At 36.6% G+C, this 25710-nt stretch overlaps 1 protein-coding gene across 1 annotated transcript in view; it reads right to left on the reverse strand.

Moving 5' to 3' along the window:
* HEMD (uroporphyrinogen-III synthase family protein) overlaps positions 1 to 25710 on the reverse strand; it is a 249679-nt gene that overhangs the window by 79368 nt on the left and 144601 nt on the right. The window contains exons 5-9 of the mRNA XM_089815017.1: positions 23236 to 23348; positions 3070 to 3162; positions 2441 to 2496; positions 2169 to 2254; positions 1906 to 2031 (exon numbers count right to left, since the gene is read on the reverse strand). Coding sequence (XP_089671143.1) covers positions 1906 to 2031; positions 2169 to 2254; positions 2441 to 2496; positions 3070 to 3162; positions 23236 to 23348 — 474 coding nt within the window. The remainder of the gene's footprint in view (positions 1 to 1905; positions 2032 to 2168; positions 2255 to 2440; positions 2497 to 3069; positions 3163 to 23235; positions 23349 to 25710) is intronic.

The following is a 25710-nucleotide window of genomic DNA, read 5'->3' on the forward strand; positions in this document are numbered from 1 at the left end:
ATAACAAGATCTTGAATCTCCAAAGGGGGATGATGTTGTCGGTAAAATCTATAGTGTAGCCGATGGGTAGAATAGTCCGAACGGGCGCGTGATGCTTGAGTCACCCCTTCGGGAAGTTATATGTACACCGTCCGAAATGGACTTTGAATCATAATCATTTGTAATCATTGTATTTGGATTGTAAGCATTAAATACATATATGAGTAAAGCATCTGTTATGTGTTGTATCGTGCTATACTACATGCGTTAAGTATCTTTACTCTGTACAGTAAACACATGGTAGTAGAAGAATCCCCATAGTGACATAGGAATATAAGAACTACAAAGTTGGATCAATAGCTTGATAAGGTTTAGCTTGAGTATTCATGAAATGTTGAGAGGTGTGTATTATATGAGAAACAAGTTATTGAGATCTTCCCTTCTATTTCTGTCCTTTAGTGTTCTTTAGGGTTTAAAATATCTCTTTTTCTTTTGTTTGTCATTTTCCTTAGTATTTATCATTAAAGGAATGAACTAAGGTACACCCGATTAGGGTAATGACAAACCCTATTTATATCTAGGTATGGTTCTATGTCTGGGGTATACTAGGGTTGTTTATATGAGGAGTTTCTGGTTTGGGATCAGAACACATTTTGAAATGTGGAAGATATGGGATGGTGTGGGGAGCCAAGAACCTGAAACCATAGCTTTTGTTTTAATCTATGCATTATGTCATAATGTGAGAATACCTTTCGCAAAACAAATTAAGGATATTTCTCTGTGGGTTATCCTCAATATATTTTAAGCTACTGAGAAAGGATAGATAATATAAGCAATATTTATTTTCCTTGATAAACACAAGATTAAACAGTGCATGGTATGTGGGTGACATTGAGGAGAATCTACTAACACACACACATTCCTTGATTAACCCCACTTTAAATTTTGTATTGCTTTCTATCTGGTCTAGAATCAGAACCCAGATTGAACAGTGTATGGTATAGAGGTGAGTGCATAAAATTTAGTAACACTTTCTATGTGCTCTGGGACCGGAAACCAGATTGAACAGTGTAAGGTATGGGGGTGAGGATGAGGAGAAGCTACTAACAAAATCACCTGCCTGCCCCCTCATTCCAACACACACACGTGTGTGTGCACTTGGGTGATGGTGAGGAGAATGTAGTGCATAACTTTAGACACATGAATGCATAAATAAAGGAAAAAGTTATTTACTAGATTCTCCTTGCTCCCACCTGCCACTTTGCTTACACATGAATTCATAACTAAAGGAAAGAGTTATTTTACCAGATTCTCCTTGCTTCCTCACCACCACTCCTATACCTCCACTGTTTAAACTGATTTCTGATCCCAGACCAGATAGAAGCAATACATATATGGATGTGTTATAACATGCTTGCGTTATTTAGAAAATTAAAGAAAAAAAGACAAAATCAGATAATTCTAGAATACCTTTTATGCTTTCCAAAAGAATGCTGATTAGTACAATGGTGTACATAGTTCATCCATGCCCTACCCAATATGCCCAAATAAGTTCTCATTTAGAATAAGAAAGGAGTCCCAATGTGAGAATATTGTCAAAAACATTTTAAGCATATTTCTCTGTGGGTTATCCCTTCATATGGTTTATGGCAAGTTTTCTGCTAAAGGTATATGCACTATATCGGCAATATGTATTTTGCTTGGTATACCCCACTATATTTTGTATTGCATTACATAGCAGGAGATGCTTTTGGTATCCTCTTTGTTGCTACCAGTGTTGGCTATTGTTTTGGATACCACTGAGCTATTGTGATCATTCATAGGAATAAATTGTTAAATATATATTTATACACTCCAGTACACCCTACACATATATAGTTTACAAAAAAATAAAATAAAAGAGGAGAAAATAGAGACCCTTCTAACCCAGGATTTTCTGGGTAAAAAATCTTCTGGAAGCCAGATTCTCTTGCAGCAGAAGCAGATGTCTCTCCAATGCAGGCAACAGCACCATTCCAGTCCTTAATGTTGGATATGATTTTAGCCCAAGCCCTGCCATTAATAAATTTATATGGGCTTATTAAAACAGGGTCATAAGAAACACTAATGAAAATTCACAATCTTAAAGCTACAGATTTATTCAGTATACTTTCAGATAGATATGAAAATGGTTGTTCATGTTGCAGAACCTAACAGTAGATGGTGATGCTACTGCAACAACAGGTACTAAAACTGCTTCTGCCAACAATGCTTGATCCAATTCATTAATGGGTACCTGAGTTCAATGCATCCCACCATGTATCTTGTCAGTATTTTCTATAGACAAGCAAAATATTCACTTCGTATTTTCTACAGAATCAAACATTCTCACAAGAAATTTGCACTACATTTGATAGGTGATGGAACACACTTTCTCATGAAAATAAAATTTCAAAAGAAGCTTCAGTATCAGGATTCTTACTGTGGAGTATGTATTTAATCTCATTACTTGAAATCCACGATCCGATAAAGTGTTTTCTGCAACCAGTACAAATGATCTTTTAAATGGTTCCACACTGTCATCATCTCAACAAACTATTTTCTTCCAAAGCGAAAAAGTTGTCTAGAATTGCAATCTCATATATCCAAACTACATGTCCCTTCAAAATCTGATGTATATACACCAGGATAAAGAAACAAGTGACTAATGCAGAATTCTTGTACATCATCTAAAAATAAGAAAAACAGTTAAGAAAAAAAGAGGTAATAAAAACTAAGAAATGTTGCATAATTCAGACAGAATTTAGAATAAAGAAAACTAAGGCATAAGGGAAAATAAAACAAGAATAAGAATGAAGAAGAGCATGAAGAAAAATCTACTTATTTAGACAAAATGGGAATCTCGCATGTCAGCATAAGTGCAGTTTACCCTCCTTTTCAACCATCTATTGAGTACTGGAAAAGAATACATAATAAATTAATGAACCTTATTTTCAATACCTTTTTGATAGACTATCACAGGGACTCTCTGCTCACAGTTTGTTGAACATCATTCAACACAAATCAGATTATCTAAACTTGCTGCATGTTGACTTGATGGAATATACATACCAATTTCATCACTGGCCTTCATGGAAGCTGGATAGAGTACTGTACACATCTCTTGTAACTTCGGAAGCTCTCTAGCCAACACTCTCCCAGTTGCTGTGATTATAAGGATTCAAACTCTAGTCAACTTTAATTGAGATTTAAAAATCATGTTTTAACTAATCCAGCCATACTGATTAAAGGATCCTATGCTAATAAAAAAAACTTGATATATTCCAAGGAAATAACTTAATCTGATCTTCGACTTTGACAAACGTAAAGAAAAAATTACAAACACTTACTGAAATTATCTTGAATTATAGTAATGCTTTTCCAGAAAAAAAAAATTGCAACTAACTGCCACTTCTGACAAAATATGCTCAGATACTACAATATAGAAGATCAACTACATGAAAATTGTTGCTCTTAAAAAATACACCACTAAAAAAGGAATAACTTGTTTGAATTTCATTGGCACACTAACCTATTAGACAGTTTTTTATAATTTCTGTTGATTTTGTAGATAATAGACAATTTATGCATGCTTTCTGATCAATATTGTAAAAGATATTGCATGTACTTTCTATTAAGATCATATAGTTTTAAGACAGCTGTCCTCTGATTCTTGTCTGCTTGAAAGGCATATGGAATATGGATGTAGCAGCCACATCATACATCCTTAATGATTTTAGCTTTCACTTAATTTAAAAATAGAATAGTAATGACGCACCCCCTATTTAACTCTGATTAGTGCACCATACAGAGGCCTATAAAGATAGCATGGATGCATCAACTGTAGCTGATTTGATAATAATAAAATGCTGCTTGATAGAGCTAAGGTCTTGAGTATGCAGATGTCTATTATGACTGGTAAAGCTGTAATATATTGGATAAACAATACAAAGTGTTTATTTGTGCAAGGTACAATTATATTCTTTAATGATTTGAAATTTGATTATTGTTGTAGACTTTCTTTAGTTACATGCAACATGAATGTTGAATATGAAGGTCCTAGAACCTAGTGCACACCTCAAGTAAGATTAATCAGATTGATAAGGCAATGCCCAAGGGAATTTATGAGATTGCTATGGTCAATGTGCACAGGTGTGGGTAAAAGTGGAACCAATAGATTAACCCAACTGGTATATCTTTTCTTTACAAGGTTTCCTCATCTTTGTGTTTAAATCAAATTTAAGTTAGCATTTCGTGGCACTAAATCCAAACCTTATCTTTGATACAACTTGAGGAAGCACATTCTGAAATGTTAATCATGTTGAAAGCATAGGAGCCTTTTGCAATTAAGTGCATTTTGGATAAAATATGCACAAACAGTTATCATATGGAACTTCAAGTACATATTTTTTATACTTAAAATGTATTCCTTAAAAACAGTTCACATTCAGTACCAACTTCTGGATTTAATTGTGTAGCAGTTTTTCAACATCAACGTTTAGAGGATGGACCCTGTTAGGAGTCTATACAACATTTAGTACATATGAGTCCCTGTTAGGAGACTTTGAATCCTTGTTAGAAGATTCCAACCCTTTTAGGAGTTGTAGAAGAAAAGATATACCGGTTGGGTTAATCTCTTAGTTCCAATTTTACCCACACCTGTGCACATTGACCATAGCAATCTCATAAATTCCCTGAGGCATTGCCTTACCAATCTGATTAATCTTACTTGAGATGTGCACTAGGTTCTAGGACCTTCATATTCAAAATTCACGTCACATATAACTAAAGAAAGTCCACAACAATAATCAAATTTCAAATCAGTACATTGCATAAATAAACACTCTGTATTATTTATCCAATATATTACAGCTTCACTAGTCATAATAGACATCTGCATACTAAAGACCTTAGCTCTATCAAGCAGCATTTTTTTATTATTGAATTAGCTACAGTTGATGCATCCATGCTATCTTTATAGGCCTCTGTATGGTGCACTAATCAGAGTTGAATAGGGGGTGAGTCATTACTATTCTATTTTTAAATTAAGAAAAAGCTAAAATCATTAAGGATGCAAGAAAGTGCAAGAACTAACAACTGTACATTTTGCTCAAATTTGTCCACTTGGTATATTCTTGTTTTTAAGTTTTTTGTTTCCTCCTTATGAAATTATAAATCAATTCTAAGTTGATACCTTGTTGGGATCATCTTGCTCGAGAATATCCTAGATGTTTGGATTGTCTTAAAATGTTATTTGTCTGATCATCTCATTTTCAGGAATTTGCAAGTCATAAGTACGCATCTAACACTTTTACATCAGAACAGGCAGTGAAGTTGTTAATAATGCAGTTCTGAAATATTATAATTCAAGTGAAATGAGACAATGATTGGATTTGACAGATTGTTGCTAAAACATTTAGAATTCACTAAGCAAAACATAATATCGATGGGGACAATCAAATTTTGCTTTCATGGCATTTTAAGTGAATGAAAGCTTGACTGCTAGGAAAATATTGGAGGGGTCCCTAATCGCCTCTAGGTCTAAAGATACTTTTTTGTGTTAAGTTTCTATTGCAAAAAGTATTGCATGGCATAAAAACTCATTGAGATGCACTGATTTCTAATTACATATTTAAAAATTGATGCTTTCTATTTTTCTGTCAAAGTGCATATTAATAAATTGATGTGTTTTTTTCACGAAGGTGCATAATAATACATTAACAATCAGTTTAATTTTATTTAGGATCAATATGCACCTCTAAATTCCATTGGTGGTGGTATTTGGAGGTAAGATGAGTAAATTCCATAAAGGCAATATGCATGTCTCACTATTGCACTTAATTGTCATTGTGATAGTTTGAGTGTTCATTTTATAATCAATTCCAGAGAAAATATTTCCAAGAACATTCCCTGGTGTTAATTATTGTTAGTTGGACAGCTGTTATTTCTGACCCGGAAATAGCAGTAGTATTTATGGGTAGCTTGGACAGCTGTTCGTCTTTATCTATGTATAGCAGCATTAGTTATGGGTAGTTTGGACAGCTGTTTGTCCACTTGCCAAGAATTAGTAAATGGTTATTGCAAGGATAATTATTTACTAATTTTAGTAATTCCCTTTTGGACACCTTGCAACCAATTCTATTATTGGCTGTCGAGTTGTCTTAATCTCAGCCGTTGGTTTGATTTAATCTCGGTTGTTGGTTTTTTCAATAGGGTAGTATAAAAAGGGGTCATTGGGTCATTTGGAGATACAAGTTTTGGAGAAGCGTTTTGCAGTGATAGCAAATTGTCTTGCAGTGTTAGCAAGGGTGCAGTGTTAGCGTGGGGATAGTGGGGAATATCAGCAGGAGAAATTAGGAGGTTGTCGGAGTTCTGCCAGTGAGAGGCAAGGAATTTTGTATCTCTTGATTTGCTGAAGTTTAATATAATTTCTCATCTGTAGAACTGGTTTTCCCTTAGGGGTTTTTCCAAGGACAATTTGTCCGAAAATATTGTGTTCATTGTGTTGTTCATTTCTTTCCGTATTATAAGTGAAGTTGTAGTTGTGTTATTTTTCAATATTAGCTGGAAATTTGTTTTCAGCAGTTTAATAATCGTTTACGATAGGAGATTAATAATCAGTGACTGCAATAGTTAGATTTTTCACACCTAGGTGCAGTACTTGAGGATTTTTTAGATCAAAGGAGATAAAATGTATTTTGTGAATCACACAGCTTTAGTGTATTTCAATTTGTTGTCCTCTTTAGAAAGAAAGCATAATTTCTGCTATTGCTTGCTGCATTCTTTGACATGATATTGCAAAAGGAAAGGACTATGTGAAGATTAGTAATGGACATATAATCTCCAACAAAACATTCAGATGAAGCATAAAAGGTGTTGTGTGTTGTGTTCAGATTAGGAGGTGTTTAGTTGAGCTTTGTATACATGTGTGATTGGAAGTTTGTTGCGCTATTTACCTCTAGAGAGTATTTGGAAAAAAAATGTCAAAAGAACTTTGAATTTGTTCTAATATCATGGTGGCAATTATCTAATTACAAATTGATAAATAGCTATGTTACCATATAAAAGATTGTAGTGTGTTAAAGACATTCTAGTTTAGTATAGTGGTTTGTCTAAGTCCAATGATGTATATTCCTAGCTACAGTTTGTTTGGAAAACTCACAACCACCTAGTTATATAATTATGCCATTGCAATGTGTATGATAGTGTAGGTGCATTTGCAACACTGTTAGAGTGCATGCAGCCATAAATGGTGCATAATGTGAAATATCCCAAGCTATCTTTGCAAGACGCTCTAATAAAATGCAACAACACTAGCAACAAAATTGGGTCTTCATTGTCAAACTGAAGCCTGAATAAAAGCAGCTGTAATTTATTTCATCAGAGAAATGCACCTTGTCTACTAATCCACTTTGGCATTCGCGGATAATGATATCACTGCTTCAATTTGAACTGAAGTGATTTCCTAAAATTCAGACTCTTTGAATGCTATTGCTGATGTCTCTGACCACTGAAATATCCCAAGATAACTTTGCAAGACAGCGTAACAAAATGCAATAATGATTAGCAACAAAAACAAAATATGGATCTTTATTGTGAAACTGAAGTCTGGATACAAACCTATGTGATTTATTTCATCAAAGAAATGTACCCTGTCTACTAACAATGTACCTGCATTGGGGGATTCACGGATAACGAGATAACTGCTTCAATTTGGACTGAAGGCAGTTCCTTTAGGTCACACTCCTTGAATGCTATTGTTGATGTCTCTGTATCCAACTTGTGTTTTTGGATGCAATACCTATCTGCTAATGTCTTCCAACATATTTAGACAATGCTCTGAGATGGACTTATATGAGAGTCTAAAAAATGTTGCTGCTCCAACCACAATTTCTATAGATGGTTGCCTCTACTCAAAGTGTCTGCTCAAAATCATTATGAGCCTCTAGGAAAGTGCCACATTGTGAAAGACCAAATTTTAAGAATAATATCAAAAGATTCACTAGATGGAAAACTGAACGAGTTTCTCACTAAGCAATTGTTTCCTATAACAATAGCTCCTCAGTGTTTTGAGAACATAAAAAATATTCTCCAAGCAGGTAGCTTTCTGACATATGTGATCAACACCAAGATGATTTTGATTGCATGTCATTCCAATTAATAAGAGGATTCCAATGAACATGGATCGAGAAAATATACTTTGGAAAACTGGAAACATGCACTCCATGAAGGAACACAAGGATTCCTAAGGGATGCATAAGAAGGGTTGATGGGCTCATTGATGTCATATGGAACAATATGCAACTGCACAGAATCCCCTTATTGGGTATTGGTGATCTGATGTATTCATAAATGTGAAAGGATAGACACTCAGTTTGACATTTTCCAAACAATGGGAAATATCGAGGATGGATTTCATGCCTTTATACCCCATACAACTAAGATAAGAATTCTTCAACACATGTCAAAGACTTTATTGAACCATTTTGGAAGACAAGTTAACGAAGTTAGAAGAAAACAATCATCACAAAGGAGTGCTTCTGTAATGTCCCCTCTTTAGTTCGACCTGACATTGATCATGGATTTTGCCTATTCCAGACTCTCGTAGGCAAATGGTGTGGAGAGAGAGTCAATTCTGCGGATCAGATGGTCATATCTTGCTCTTGAAGAAGTGTTAAGAGGTTATATTTTATTATTAGGTGTTATTGGGGCCTACATGTTATAATTTTAAGTTGAGTTGCACTTTTTATTTTATAAAATTACTTTATTATAAAAAGTGCATTATAATGAGATTTTATAAAGGATGTTTCTAGAAGTTCTAGAAAAAGTGCATTATAATGAGATTTTATAAAGGATGTTTCTAGAAGTTCTAGCAACTTCTTAGAAAAGTGAATAAATAGAGGGCTGGGCCTCTCATTTTGGACATGCTTGGATTTGAGATTTCTTCTACTTCTTCCATTGTGGAGCAAATTTGTAGTCTCTTGGGTCTGCAAATTATTATTTGATCTTTGGGAACGAATCACTCCCTTGGATTGGCGACTTTGAGGGTGTGAAATATCACCTGAATTGTTGCATTTGAGGAGTTGGTAATTCAGCCATCTCATTTGGACTTCATTGAGATTCAGTTATAAGAGTTTACTTTGGTTGGAATAAGGGTTTCAGTTGTGACCTAGCATTTGTGGATTGATTAACAGGGTTTGAAGACACAGTTGTGCATTATTTTCAGACTGCCAGTCCAGGGTTTGGACCCACATTTTTGCTCATAACTCCTAATTAGCTTGACGGATGAATTTCATATTTTAGGGGGTTATTCAGCAACCCTAAGCGCCCAGATTTATTGTTTTTGGAGTGACAAAAAAACGCTGCAATATTTTTTATCTAGCAGCCGTACCAGGCCGTACCTGTACGGCCCTGTCAGTTGGGCAGCAGCAGCAATTTTGTGAGTGGGTTTGGGGCAGATTGTGAGGTCTTCGTGTGGCATTAATTCAGCATTCATATCCGGCAAAATTGGAGCTATTCCAGGTGCACAAATTGAAGTTTTGATTGCCAAAATATTGCATGTTATGGATTAGAACAGTCAGCACTGTCATTGCATAAATAGTTATTTCCAGTCATTAATAACTGTTGTAAAAGTTTCGTCATTTGCATTCCAAATCTGAACTGGGTTATTGTTCATGTCATAACATTGCATTGTCAAGAGCTTGATGTATTAGAAGTGCATAGTTGTGACAATCTCTCATTGTAATCAGTTCTATTTGCTGTCATAAAATCAGAATTGCATTGGACTTCATATTTGAGTTTCATATTGTCATCTCTCTTAGATTGGTAGTGTTATAATCTGGAATTGTTGCTCATACATTATTGGCATCATATATTGAGGTTTCGTTGTACAACAATTAGTAATATTGCAGCCTTATTCGGTTACATGCCAACTGTTTGACAAAATTCCTAAGTCCAGTTTGAGGGTTTCAGTGGCCTTTATAGTAAGGGTCATTACAGTGGTATTAGAGCTATAAGTCCTGCCATCCTGTGGAGGTCTTATAGGGAATTTGGAACAGCTGGATAGAAGGGAAAGTGTTTGACGAAATGTCAAAACACTAAAATCAGAACATTTATGTTTGAGCATGCGACAGAGGCTTTATAATTTCCGCAATACCAAAGCAAGACAAGATAGGATTTCAGACCTGCAGAGCGAACAGTCTAGCTCATCTGTACAGGTGGACATAGAATCCAGTCATACAGACACAGGGGAGGTATTCTTTGATCAAGACTACGACTACAATATGGATAGAGGCAGGAATGCCGGTCCAGATCAGCGAGAGGAAAGATTTTTATAGTTATTAGACACCTTGGCACAGGGACAGCGATTAGCCGAACAAAGAGCACAGGAACAGAATCAGAGAATGGAGCTTATGATGCAGATGATGGCTCGTCAAATGGGGTTGAACGCTAACATAGGTGGAGGAAATAATCAGAATGGTAACAATCAGAATGGGAATGATCAGGATGGGATACATAATGGAGGTGAACAAATTGGGAACAATTTCGGTCATGCACCTCAGCAAGCTAGGACAGTGAGTTCGAGACCTATGATTCCCACGTTCCTTCCTAGAGCTCCAGAGTAGCCAGTACCAGAACCCCAGATCACTGACATACAGGATCAGCTGAGGAGAGATTGGGAAGCAGGAGGTCCAAATTTTACAGCTGCAATCACCTTTAGAGAGTATATGGATGTGCGGATGAAGCATATGCCCCGTGGACATGACAGGACTCAGAGCTATGAGCTACGAAAGAAAGTAGGGAAACTTCAGTTACCATATTATGATGGCTCGGGGAAGTCTACAGCAAGAGCTTGGGTTCAAAAACTTGACACATACTTTCAATTGAACCCTATGTCTGAGGAAGAAGCTATTAAGTATGCAGCAATTCACCTGGATGGGTTAGCACACGAGTGGTGGCATCATGGTATGATCACTATGGGTCATGCACACATTACCTCATATGTGGAGTTTACGGAGAGACTGATTGAACGTTTTGATAAGAAGGATCCAGAACTCCATTTCAAGGAGTTAGCTCAGCTTAAACAATGGGGATCATTGGAAACATACATTTCAGAATTTCAGAAACTTGCAGTGTTAGTAACAGATGTATCTGAACGGAGGCTATTGGTTTTATTTATGGATGGGCTAGTTGATCCGTTGAGAGGGTGGATTAAAGCTCTCAACCCTCCCACTTTGCAGGAAGCCATTAAGAAAGCTCGTGACATGGATTCCTCTTCAGCTTCTAAAAATAAATTCCAGGCAAAGAGTTTCCCTTCAAGAAAAGATAGGGACAGGAAACCCTTTCATAGAGAGGCACAGCTACCTAAGGAGTAAAGTAAGAGGTTGGACAAGGAGACACTTAATGACTTGCGTAGGAAGAAGCTATGCTTCTATTGCAAAGGCCCGTATGAGTATGGCCATGACTGTCCTATGAGGCCAAAAGGGAAGACCAACCGAGCAATGTGGGCTTATTACGAAGGCTCAGATTCAGATAGTTCAGAACATCATGATGAGGATCCTGATGAAGCAGAGGGAGAGCAGGAGATAGACAGTGCAGGGCAACAGCAGGGAACAGAGCTACATTTACAGGAAGCACGACTGTCTAGTATCCAGAGAGAGGGATCTTTCAGACTTCGGGGTGTTTTGGCTGGGCAGAAGGTTATTACATTATTGGAGACAGGTGCCACACATAATTTCATTGATGCACGATTCGTGGAGAAGCGTGGACTCATTACTGAGGAGTTCGTGGGACTAAGAGTCAAGGTAGCTGATGGATACACTCTTCGTTGTGACAGGATGGTACGAGACCTACCTTTGCGCCTGAACAACTATGAGTTTAAGGCGGACTATCATGTGGTCAACATGGGTGACATGGATATAGTACTTGGAATGCAGTGGCTACATTCATTGAAGGTGGTTACCCTGAGACTAGAGGATATGGAGATACAATTCGAAGTGAATGGTAGGACTCATGTGCTTAAGGCTATCCGTAATGGAGACATCAGGACTATCTCATTTAGGCGGCTAGAGAGATTAACTAGGCATAATGATATAGAGTGGGCAGCAGTTTGTACTTTGACACCTACACATGAGGAGCAACATAAGACGGAATATCATCCTGATATTCAAAAATTGAGGATTAAGTACGAAAAGGTATTCAGTGAGATTCCACCAGGCAGGCCACCAGACAGAGGCATTGAGCATGTTATTGAGCTGGAGGAAGGTGCTAAGCCTATCATGATCACACCATATCGACACCCAAAGCGACTCAAGGATGAGATCGAAAGGACCATCGAGGAGTTGCTAGCTATGGGGCACATCCGACCAAGTAAGTCACCTTTTGCATCTTCTGTTGTTTTGGTAAAAAAGAAGGATGGAACTCTTCGGATGTGTGTTGATTACAGGGAATTAAATAAGAGAACCATTAAGAACAGGTATCCCATTCCTCGCATTGATGAGTTGATAGATGAATTGCATGGGGCTTGTTATTTCACGAAAATTGATTTGAGATCAAGATATCACCAGATCAGAGTCCGTGAACAGGATATTTAGAAAACTGCTTTCAGATGTCATTGTGGGCACTTTGAGTTTGTAGTCATGCCTTTCGGCCTGACCAATGCACCTGCCACTTTCCAGTCCACTATGAACAGAGTTTTCCACCATTAGTTGAGGAAATTCGTGCTGGTGTTTTTTGATGACATTTTGATCTATAGTCGATCATGGCAGGAGCATCTAGATCATTTGGAGACAGTGTTGAGCATTTTACAGAAGGAGTCCTTGTATGCAAAAGAGTCCAAATGTGACTTAGGGATGACCGAGCTGTTATATTTGGGACACATTATTAGTGCAGATGGAGTGCGGATGGATTCTGAAAAGATTCGCACTATTGTTGATTGGCCTCCACCAGAGAACCTTACACAGTTGAGGGGGTTCCTTGGTTTATGTGGTTTCTATCGCAGGTTTGTCAGTGGCTACTCACGACATGCAGCTCCCATGACAGATCTACTGATAAAAGGGGAATTTGTGTGGACTCAGAAGGCACAGGACTGTTTTATGAGGTTTAAGGAGATAATGACTACATGCCCAGTTCCAGCATTACCTGATTTCACGAAGCCATTTGAGCTTCAATGTGATGCATCTGGAGAGGGAGTAGGTGCTGTACTTATGCAGAATAAGCACCCGATAGCTTATGAGAGCAGGAAGCTCAGAGGCCCCGAGCGTTCATTCAGTATATATGATAAGGAGATGTTGGCCATCATGCATGCTTTAGCCAAATTCAGACAATATCTTGTGGGTAGCAAGTTTTGTATTAAAACTGATCATAACAGTTTGAGGCATTTCTTGGGACAGCGGCACCTGAATGATCGCCAGCAAAGGTGGGTAAGTAAGTTGCAGGCATATGATTTTGACATCTCATATGTCAAGGGAACTCAGAATGTTGTTGCAGATGCTCTTTCTCGAAGGCCACACCTCACTCTTATGGTTCAGATATCAGAGGATTGGCGACACTTGATTATAGCAGAGTATGCCAGGGATACATGGGCCTCCGATATAGTGGAGGGAACAGTGATTGATACCAGATACACACTTGTAGATGATTTAATCATTTACAAGAACAGAATTTACCTAGTCCCAGGATCGAAGGTTAAGCAACTGATTTTGAGAGCATTTCACGACTCACCGACAGCAGGCCATCCCGGGTACTTCAAGACTTACAGGTCAGTTCGAGAGCGGTTCACTTGGAAGGGGCTGAAAGCTGATGTTTTGCAGTACGTTCGAGAGTGTCTTGTTTGCCAGCAAAACAAACAAGAACACACCTATCCGGCAGGGTTCCTACAGCCACTTCCGATCCCTGACAGGAAGTGGGAGTGCATCTCCATGGACTTTATCACAGGTTTGCCCAAGGTACAAAGACGGGATTGTATTTATGTGGTGGTAGATAGATTAACAAAATATGCTCATTTCTTTCCTATCACCACTACCCACTCAGCAGCTTAGGTGGCAGAGGTTTTCTTTCGGGAGGTTTTCAGATTGCACGGATTGCCTCGGAACATTGTGAGTGACAGGGATAGCCGTTTCATGAGTCATTTTTGGCAGGAGGTATTCCGGTTATGTGGCACGGAGCTTACACCCAGCACTAGCTATCACCCACAAACCGATGGTCAAACGGAGATTGTGAACAAATGGGTGGAAGGGTATTTAAGGAATTATGTGGCAACTCAGCAGCGAGCTTGGGTCAGATGGATATATCTCTGCGAGTATTGTTACAATACTACATATCACATCACTATACAGATGACACCCCTCATGGCACTTTACGGTTATGAAGCACCTAGTTTCTTGGATTTGTTGTTGGGCGACAGCCGGGTACCCAGTGCAGGAGAATTATTACAGGAGAGTAAGGATATAGTTGCTACTCTCAAAGATAATATTGCGAGAGCTCAGAACCAGCAGAAGCAGTATGCAGACCAGAAGAGGACTGAGCGTAGTTTGGAGGTGGATGATATGGTTTACCTCATGTTGCAGCCATACAGGCAATCTACTCTTAAGAAGAGTGGTGTAGAGAAACTCAAGCCATGCTATTACGGACCATTCAGGGTTATCAGGCGAATTGGTGAGGTGGCCTATGAGTTGGAGCTTCCGGCAGACAGCAGGGTGCACAATGTGTTTCATGTGTCCCGCCTCAAGAAGGCATTGGGTCAGAATGTGGTGCCTTCCGCAGCATTACCTCCTTTAGACGATGAGGGAAAATTGATTTTAGTGCCAGAATCCATCCTGGAGAGCAGAGAAAAGCAGCTTTGCAGAAGAGTGATCAGAGAATACTTGGTTAAGTGGAAAGATCTACCTGTTGAGGATGCTACTTGGGAGGGGGAAGCTATTTTGCAGCACCCGGCATTGAGATTGCTTGAGGCCAAGCAATTTCAGGAGGGGCGGACTATAATGTCCCCTCTTTAGTTCGACCTGACATTGATCATGGATTTTGCCTATTCCAGACTCTCGTAGGCAAATGGTGTGGAGAGAGAGTCAATTCTGCGGATCAGATGGTCATATCTTGCTCTTGAAGAAGTGTTAAGAGGTTATATTTTATTATTAGGTGTTATTGGGGCCTACATGTTATAATTTTAAGTTGAGTTGCACTTTTTATTTTATAAAATTACTTTATTATAAAAAGTGCATTATAATGAGATTTTATAAAGGATGTTTCTAGAAGTTCTAGAAAAAGTGCATTATAATGAGATTTTATAAAGGATGTTTCTAGAAGTTCTAGCAACTTCTTAGAAAAGTGAATAAATAGAGGGCTGGGCCTCTCATTTTGGACATGCTTGGATTTGAGATTTCTTCTACTTCTTCCATTGTGGAGCAAATTTGTAGTCTCTTGGGTCTGCAAATTATTATTTGATCTTTGGGAACGAATCACTCCCTTGGATTGGCGACTTTGAGGGTGTGAAATATCACCTGAATTGTTGCATTTGAGGAGTTGGTAATTCAGCCATCTCATTTGGACTTCATTGAGATTCAGTTATAAGGTTTTACTTTGGTTGGAATAAGGGTTTCAGTTGTGCCCTAGCATTTGTGGATTGATTAACAGGGTTTGAAGACACAGTTGTGCATTATTTTCAGACTGCCAGTCCAGGGTTTGGACCCACATTTTTGCTCATAACTCCTAATTGGCTTGACGGATGAATTTCATATTTTAGGGGGTTATTCAGCAACCCTAGGCGCCCAGATTTATTGTTTTTGGAGTGACAAAAAAACGCTGCAATATTTTTTATCTAGCAGCCGTACCAGGCCGTACCTGTACGGCCCTGTCAGTTGGGCAGCAGCAGCAATTTTGTGAGTGGGTTTGGGGCAGATTGTGAGGTCTTCGTGTGGCATTAATTCAGCATTCATATCCGGCAAAATTGGAGCTATTCCAGGTGCACAAACTGAAGTTTTGATTGCCAAAATATTGCATGTTATGGATTAGAACAGTCAGCACTGTCATTGCATAAATAGTTATTTCTAGTCATTAATAACTGTTGTAAAAGTTTCGTCATTTGCATTCCAAATCTGAACTGGGTTATTGTTCATGTCATAACATTGCATTGTCAAGAGCTTGATGTATTAGAAGTGCATAGTTGTGACAGTCTCTCATTGTAATCAGTTCTATTTGCTGTCATAAAATCAGAATTGCATTGGACTTCATATTTGAGTTTCATATTGTCATCTATCTCTTAGATTGATAGTGTTATAATCTGGAATTGTTGCTCATACATTATTGGCATCATATATTGAGGTTTCGTTGTACAACAATTAGTGATATTGCAGCCTTATTCGGTTACATGCCAACTGTTTGACAAAATTCCTAAGTCCAGTTTGAGGGTTTCAGTGGCCTTTATAGTAAGGGTCATTACAGCTTCACCAAACAACCAAAAGAAATAGACATTGGAACTGGCTAATCTCCAAACAAAATGCACCAAAGACAAAAATAAGTCAAACATGATTTTTTTTCAGATTCATGAAAATACAGTGAAATTTTCTCAAAAAATTGTTGTTTTCGATCACAAAATATACAGATCATGAAGATCAAATGCTAAAAATTTCAAAGAAATTCATTGTGTTTTTGTTTTTTTCAAATTTAGTCAATGGTGCAATCTGTAGGGAGGATAGCCGCATCCATAGAAATTTAGGCAATACTGCAATAAGCACAAACAACTTTTCATACATGGGGATGATTGAGAGCAAATAAAGACAATGGAAGAAGAGTTCCCAAACTCACCACGAGTCTGGAAAGTCATTTGAGTCAGCAAGTTGAGTCATACTCTATGAGTCAAATGGACTTTGACTTAGATTCAGCCAAGTCAGACACCTGACTCACTAAGTAAAAGTGTTTTGTGGCTGAATTACTGAGTCCAAGCTCCCCGACTCAGCCATGTCAAACACCTGACTTGCCTGACTCACCAAGTCCAGTGGTTGACTTGTCAAGTCCGAGCCTATAATATCCCTAACCAAATATTTTCTCAAAATCCTTAATAAAATCTCAAATTTTAAAAAAATACATTCATGCAATGAATTTTAGGATTTCACCAACAAAATCCCTACAAATAGCCAGACAAAAGAAATCTCAAAATATTATTGCAATAAATCTCCAAAAGAAGTAAATTTCAAAAAATTGAAGTTCTTCAACAAAATGATCAATAAATACAATCGTAGATACAGTACCTACAACAAGATTAGTTAACAAAAAAGATGAACCTACAATACAATGTGAAACAGTTGCGCGATGTCTCCAATCAACAATGGGTTCCCGTCCACTGCCCAAGCTTGAGAATTTTCCTCCTCTCACCTGCTGAAAGTTGAAGCTTTCGAAAATAATGGAAGCCGAAGATATGGAAGACCCAGAAGGAATATGCTGCCTTTTTTGGATCCACTGGCTTGAAAAATGAGGCACGAAAAACAAGGCACCAGAAAAAAGGATGACAACCCAATTGAGCTCTCGAAAAACCCAACAAGAATTTGCAATCAAAAAAAAATTGACCCCAAAAATTAGGGTTTCGAGCAAAATATCAGTCGGTGGCCATGCAAGTCAAAAACAGCAAAAAAAAGGTGTTTTGCAGGTCAAAAAATGCCCCTTTTCCTTCAGAACTCAGGCATTTTTTGCATGGACAGCAGAGAGATTGAAGATTGATGCCTAGAAGTCACAAGATCAAGAAAAAATGACACATTTTTGTTCTAAAAAAAACGACCTGTGTGTTTGGTTTCCACGATTTGCAATGATCGAAGATAGGAGCCAAAACTCGTTACTAAACCTTGCAAAGATTGCATGAAGTCCTGATTCAAGCCACCAAACACGTTAAATACCACCACCAAAAAAGCAATTTTTAGAGAGGAGTCGCGATTTTTAGAGAGAATTCTTGAAAAAAAATGACCTCTAGATTTTCAATTTGCCATTGCTTGCAGAGTGACAGTTGCAGAATTGTGATTTTCAGACGTTTGTTGCAAAAACCCTAGCTCGAGATTTCTCCAGGCAGAAAACCCTAGGCGGGTTTTTAGAGAAAATCGACAGAAAGAAATTTTGAAAAAATTTAAACAAATAATCTCCAGAAGAAATTATAAATTTTTCCAAAAAAAAAATTTAAGTATTAGCTCTGATACCATATTACGAGGCAATTGGTAAATGCTTGTTATTAACAGAGACCGAAAGGTCAATTTATACAAAAGTATGAGACGATGTTTCCTTAGAAAACAATCGTAAAGAATAGAAACATTCTATTCTAGAGAAAGCAAAAAACGAAAGCAAACTAAAGCTTAAGATATTTAGAAGATAACCATTAACTAATAATAGACAACTTATCTACTATTGTAATAAAGATCACAATGGACATTGCTTGAAAAAGTTAATCGAACTCTACATCTCTTGAGCTTACATAGGAAGCTTGCACATCTCATCATGTGCCTAGTCCTCTGCAGATGAACTGATATTCTTTTGTAGTGTGCTTATTAATCCACGTTCCTAGATTAAAAGCATGTTAGATGTGGTTGGAAATTTGAACCGGTATCAAATTCTTTCCTTCTTTGAAGTCCAAAAGTCTGACACATCAACAGAGTTTGTTCTCTTATGTTTATAAGGCAAGGCTCCTTTGAAAACCCTACAAGATTTTGAATTAAATATCTGCTGCATGTGTTAATTTGGGTTCCAACCAAATGTCTGTATCTAGAACTACACATTCTCTCATTTGAAACATTCCTTTAGTTTATGATTCAGCAAGAATATCACTGTTGAAATTTCAATGCTGATAGATCATGGTTGATGTAATAAGCTAATAGCCTAATGGAAATTTGCATAACTTGCTATTATGAATCAAGGCATTAAGAATTCCAAGATCTCTAGTAATTTAATAATTTCTAGAACTTAATTAAAGAAGACAACTCTATGTGTTTCCACTTCTATCCACAGCTAGAAGCTGGTCATACTGAAAAATAAATGAAGGTGAAGTATATATTAGAAGATTGTAATGTTTCTTTAATGGTCATCTTAGTTAGTCTTTAGTTTATTAGGAAGCTTCTATTTTTGTCTTTAGTTCATGATTGTTTCTTTTAGAAACATCATCTTTGTAAATCTATATAAGGAGCTTTCATCTCCTCTGTTTAATACAACTATAGCAACATCGATTTACCATAGCATGGTATCAGAGCACATCGATGGGATTTCATAAAATTTGGCAATTTTTTATAGAAAAATTTGAGCCTCTTTTGATCTGAAATTTTTTCTAGAAATTTGTTTTTCAATTTTTAGAAATAAAAATCGATAGAGGTATTTTATGAAACTTTTGTGATTCATCTTCGAGGATTTTTTCTGGAAATCGCAAGCCTAGTCAAGGGTTTTGATTCTGCAATTTCTTGATTGCATCAAAAGTCTGATTTTTTAGGATTGGATGTACTTGTATGTAATATCTCCTTTTTTGGATTAAGAATTGAATGTTGGAACCTACAACAAATTGTTAGTACAATAGGAAATGTATAATAAACATGTCAGAAACATTGAACTAATTAAGTACTAGTCTAAATACTACCCTATCTAACCCTTCCTAATTCCTCGGAAGAAAACTCTTCTCAAATTATCTAACCCTCTAGTGAGAACTACATCTCAATTAGGTAATCATCATATGAAGAGCATCTTCCTAAGGCCTCTTTGGGATCTCTAATTTTATAACACTACTTGGCAGAGATCCCACCTCTAACCAAGTCTCTTATCTCTAACATATGCATATGTTTGACCACTACAATATATATATTGTTTCTAAGAGATTTCTTAGTAATCTCTCTCTGGGAATCCCATCCCGACATTCGCTTCCGAATGCCCTCTAGTCTTTGTGTTCTCTCTATATTCATTATATGAATATCCTCTACTCTTGAGGGATCTCTTAAAGTTCTCATTTCTATCGATCAACTAATCATGAGCCTTACCTCTACAGTCTGGTTGTGTGCCTCTGAAGTTCGTACATAAATGCATTCACTAATTCTCTATGCAATATTCTCTCACTTGTTTCTCTTTGGTATGATTGACTGTAAATTCAATGATTCATTTGGTAAACGTTTCCTTGTTTGTAGTCTCTTTGTCTGGTAACAATGACCATGTGTTATTATATTATGGTCTAACTCTTATTTTGTAGCTGTAGCGATTGCCTCCTTGCTTACGTGTATGAGGATTGTGCCACTACGGTTATTCACACTATTTTTTGTTTTTGTTTTTTCTTTCCCTTCCAACCAATGGTATTGCATCTATTGTCAACCTCCTATTATGCTTATATCTCTTGTCGACGTTGTCATTTATGGTTGTTTATATCTATCCTTCCCATTTCTTTGACTGCGTCTATTTTGTTTGATGATGTGGAATCACGTTGCTCCTCATTCACGATGTGCATTTGATGCGGGGTTCTTATCCTATTTTCCATTTGTTTGCTTCTTATCTGCATGTATGTTTTGGTCTCTGACAGTTCTTCCTCCTTCTCTCATTAGCAAGTATGTCTTATTGTTTTCAGACGATGCCCCCTTTTTCCATATATTGTTCCTTACCTTGTTGTTATATCCTTCGATCAATCCCCGTCAACAATGATGCCTTTTCATGTGGATTGTTGACTCAATGCATTGTTTAATATGGTCATTTATTTATATTGTTTATGATCGACCACTTAGTCAATATTTAGTTTATTTAATATGTTTATTTGTTAACTGGTCAATAAAATCTATAGAAGTGACAAGTTTATTCTTCTCAACCTTGTATTGTTAGACAGGTTCATCCTTTGCTTACACAGAATTCAAGTTTACCAACTCTTCATCTTCCTTGAGTGGATTGAGATATTTGTGTTACTTTTAGAGTCACCACAATCTAAAGATATCACAGAGCCTAATTTTGAGTTCGATATGTACATTAATTTCATATCATACTATCATATCACATATAAATGATCTCTAACTTTCAAGTTTGATCGAAAAAAATTATGAATTATGATAATAATATGTTTTAGTAATGATTATAGTATTTTATTTATATTTATATAATTAAAATATTTATAGATAAATATTTATTAGTATATGAGATAGATTCGATTATATTAATTATGATTCAATTAGTTCAATATATTAAATTTTAATAATATATCACTACATATTTTATTATTATATCAATATTTTCATTATAATAGTTGGGTTCTATTCTAGGAGGGGATATTACATTGTGTGTTTGTTGCATGTACTTGCACGTTACTTGCATGTGCTGGTTTACCATGCGAAGTCTCGTGTTTTGCCACCCTAAAAAAATTTCTAATGGGTTTTCATAAAAAAAATCCTTAAAAACTTTATCTGATGAGTTTTCATAAATTTTTCCCTTAAAATATTTTCTAATTGATTTTCATAATTTTTTCCTTCAAAAAAATCCTGATTCTATAGTTCTCAAAGTTGCATGGGATTTTTTTGTGGTTTATAATTTTTCCCTCACAAATTATCTTATGGGTTTTACCGTTCTTCCTAAAAAAATGAAGCTTTGCATTCTCTGGTTTTGATTGATTTTTCACCTCAAAAATCATGTTGGGTTCTGATCAATTTTTCACCTCAAAAATCGTGTTTGGTTCTTCCTATTTTCCCCTAAAAAATCGCAAACTCATTGAATCTATTTTGGGGCATATGCACGTCTACAAAATTTGGAGAGTCTGTCGATTATTCCTCAAAACCGTGCTAGTTGTTCTCAATATTTGTCTCTGTCTCCAGGGAAGAGAAGCTCCGTCATCCAACGTTAGGTTGGATATTTTATGATGATTTTTGGTCAGATGTTTTGCTCATTCTGGGAGGCTCAAACTCATCTCAGTGGCAAAGTCAGTGGCAGGCTTGTCTCTTGTTGCAAAGCATTCTAAAGAAGGGGGCACCCTTCTCTATTCTTTTATGGGCCAATTTTGGCTTCTTGGTCATTAACATTTGGCAAATCCAGGGAGGGTCTCAGCAGCAGCAAAATGTTTTTAAGATTTTGTGACCAAAAGACATCAATTAGACAATGACCTTTAAGGGTGGGTATTAGAAGATTGTAATGTTTCTTTAATGGTCATCTTAGTCAGTCTTTAGTTTATTAAGTAGTTGCTATTTCCATCTTTAGTTCACAATTGTTTCCTTTAGAAACATCATCTTTGTAAATCTATATAAAGAATTTTCATCTCCTATGTTTAATACAACTACAGCAACATCGATTTACCATAATAGTATACTCATCTTGCAAGTTTCTTATGCTCTATTATTGCTAGATAGTAAAAGTCAAAATTTCAAACTAAAAGTTTGAATGTTAACAAGTGGTAGGGCCTGGAAGAATTGGCTTTTGTTTATAGATAAATTTAAATTTTTCTGTTAACATTGACAGGACTTGGAAGGACTGGTATTTGTTTATTGATAAATTAATATCTGTGCTGCAAGCACTAGGTGCAAAATAATGACATGAACATAATAGATTTGTATACTCTATTGTATGACATTACAAATAAATCTGTGTACCTGGGTGTATCATTTATATCAAGACCATTCCCATGCAGAGACAATGTTCAAACAAATTATGAATTATTGGCACATAGGTGCAAGAAAAATGTAAAGCTAACCATACCTAGAAATAAGTAATGGGTGGGCATGCCTTTCCACTTACGATTTTCACATTATCTTGGCTTCTTTTATGTAAATTTTACTTTTCTCCCCTTAGATATGGTTATGAAAAGAAAAAAGAGAACTTTAGAGATCTTGATGTGAATAAACATTTGTTCAATTCATTTATACAGATAGGATACGACAGCTAGGCTCCAATTTGGCCACAACATGGAATCACAAGATATCACACTATCAGTGTCAAAATCATGATTTGTTATAGGAATACAGAAAATTGTAAGTTCAGTCAGTAAAGTCATTGAGCCATATGCATCTATATTCAAAGAGAAATAATAGAAGGACGTTAATAATTGAACACCTAAAGGGAAAATAATACAGGGAGATTAATAATTTAATACCTAAACAAACAAACGAACATTTTTGCAAGTGGAATAATAAACTGGTGAATATTGAAATGGTTAATTAAAATGAAAAGATTGTGTATATGCTTAAAGAAGAAACCATAAGAATAAGTTTTAGCCAGTTCCCCTGGTTTCCAACAAATTGATTCAAAGAAATTTGCAAGATAAAGAAGTTGCACCTTTCGATGGCTTAAAACAAACATTTAGTTTGTTTGAATTTTCTATATTTTCAAAGATACTTGCAGTGCCAGAACCCACTGCTGCAACCTGGACATTTGGAAAACCTGCCTCCCTGTAAAGTTACAAACAATAAAGATTGGCCATAAAAGACTTGAGTATAAATTTACCAGAAAAAATGCTAGAACACAAATGTATTAAATGAATGAATGTATGTGCATGTATATACAAAACAGAGGAAAATAAATTTCATGGGTGATTTGTGGCCTGCTTGATTATCTGATGTGAATCAAAAGTTTAAATTATAGCTCTCTCTGTGGTAAATCATATTCAACAAGAATATCATACAGATAGTAAGCTTCTTGAATATTCATATCAAGGATAGCTACAATTAGAACTTCGTACACAAATGGAAAAAAAAGATGTGCCTAACGCACACTCCTAAGATCCTAAGACAAGACTTGATGTGGAAGATACCGCCCTCCCACAAAGAGTAATGCCTTTTTCAAAGATTTTCACTAACAGATGAGGGGATCCAGTGATGTTCAGCAAAACCAAAAATCAGACTTCACTCATTGAAGCAAGCAACAACAAAAAGCAGAATATTTGCTATCAAAAGGCAAAAGCAACACGATTATCCTCAGAGATATTATAGTGAAAGAAGAGATCACAATGCACATTAACAACCAACAAAAGAGCACTCTTTTCAAGATTTATGAAGCTCCATCCATCTCCAGCAGACTTAAATACTGGATACTAGACACCAGTACAGCATAACAGGAAAAAGGAAACTGGAAAAAATATCTTTATTTCACACTATAGTTTGTTAAAAAGGAGAATCAAAAAGCCATCTTCTATGATGGACCATGATCTAGACTCTAAAAGCATAGATGGTTGTTCATAAGCACTGGACAATCATCTTAATCCAACAGAAGCCCTGCTGTTAAGTCCCCCGACCTAATCAGGTTATTTTGCCTTCCATTCAAATTCCATTATCAAATTTATATTACAAATAGAGAGAAAATAAATTGTATTGATGTCCATGAGTGACCGGACTAGGTCAATGGGATCCATAAGTACATACAATTACAAAAGATAAGTAGGCCATAGATGATGCAGGAGCATCCTTGGGTCATTGGCAATCTTGCATCACCCAAAAATATTTCCCTTCTGCTTGTTTGTTTACAGTTCATTTGAGCAATTTTCCTATCATTTTAGCTCGTGATTGATCCAGTTGGCATGTTCTCTTATGTGATCCTTATGTTGTGGCTGAGGCATCATGGAAGTTCTATGTCTAGCTTCGCATGGTTTTTCGATGTTTCCAGATAAAGCTATCTTAAGATTGGTCCAATCCTATAAGTCATGGCGGTGAGCTGATGCTTGTGATGGAGATTCACAGCATGCCATGAGAATTGGTGCATTGTCATATGTGATAGTTCATTTCATTGACCCTTTTGTATGTTTGCACAACACGATGTATTCATTTGGGATCATTCTTATGATTTGGGTCCTGACTTATCTATTTGTAATACATTTCCTTTGTCTTGGAAATTAATGATTGGATAAGCTGACCTGTGGCTAGCGATCTTGTATCTAAGTAGGGTAGAGGTTCTACATTAAGAGAGTGCACGGTAATGGAAGAAGTGGCATGTATGCCACATGATTAGGAGGTAGAATAGATCCAAAAAGCTATTGGGATAACTCTGGTCTATTTGTAGTTTCTTAATTTTGAGGGATGATCAGCTGCAAACTTGTAGCAGTTGTATATTGACAATGGTGATGTAAGATCTGCATTTGCAGGCCAACTTGATGGTAATCCAGTGATGTTTCTTTCAATTGTGTTCAATGCTTGTTAGTTTGTTTGTGCATTTCCGTTGTTGCTTACTCTAGTTGCAAGGTTGGACATCTCCTTTGGCGATCCTATCCTTGGTTGCATTAAGTGGTACTAGAGTAGGTTTTGCTAGTTTTGTTGGTTGTTGCTGACTGCAAGCACTTGGAATCTGGTGTTTTGACTTGCAACTCTTGTTGTTGTGGAGTAGTAGAAGCTGAGGTTTTGATCTATATCAACTTGAGGCTACTGCAAGGTGGCAAAAGAATGACTGGCTATTAGAAGATTGAGATCACACTTGTGAACCTTGTAGTGCAGGGCAAAAGATCGGATTTGATCTGCAATTAAGGTAGTTGCACAAGGACAACAGGTTCATTGGTTAAGTTCATAGGTTTTTGGTTACCAAACAGACCTAACTGCTTGAGGTAGAGTGTTGGTGTTGGTGTTAGAAAGTAAAGTCCTCCAAGATAACTAAGAGGGGGGATAGGGGGGGTGAATCAGTTATGCAATTAAAACAACTCTCAATATCCTTATTAATTCTGAAATATGTAAACAGTAGATGCAACAACCACAGAAGGATAATCATACACAATAACACTACATCTCTTAACTAGGGAAACCCTTTATCAGAGGGGAAACCCCGATGAGC

The sequence above is a fragment of the Cupressus sempervirens genome, chromosome 2, assembly GCF_028749045.1.
Source record: "Cupressus sempervirens isolate cs-2001-9-10 chromosome 2, ASM2874904v1, whole genome shotgun sequence".
Taxonomy (NCBI): domain Eukaryota; kingdom Viridiplantae; phylum Streptophyta; class Pinopsida; order Cupressales; family Cupressaceae; genus Cupressus; species Cupressus sempervirens.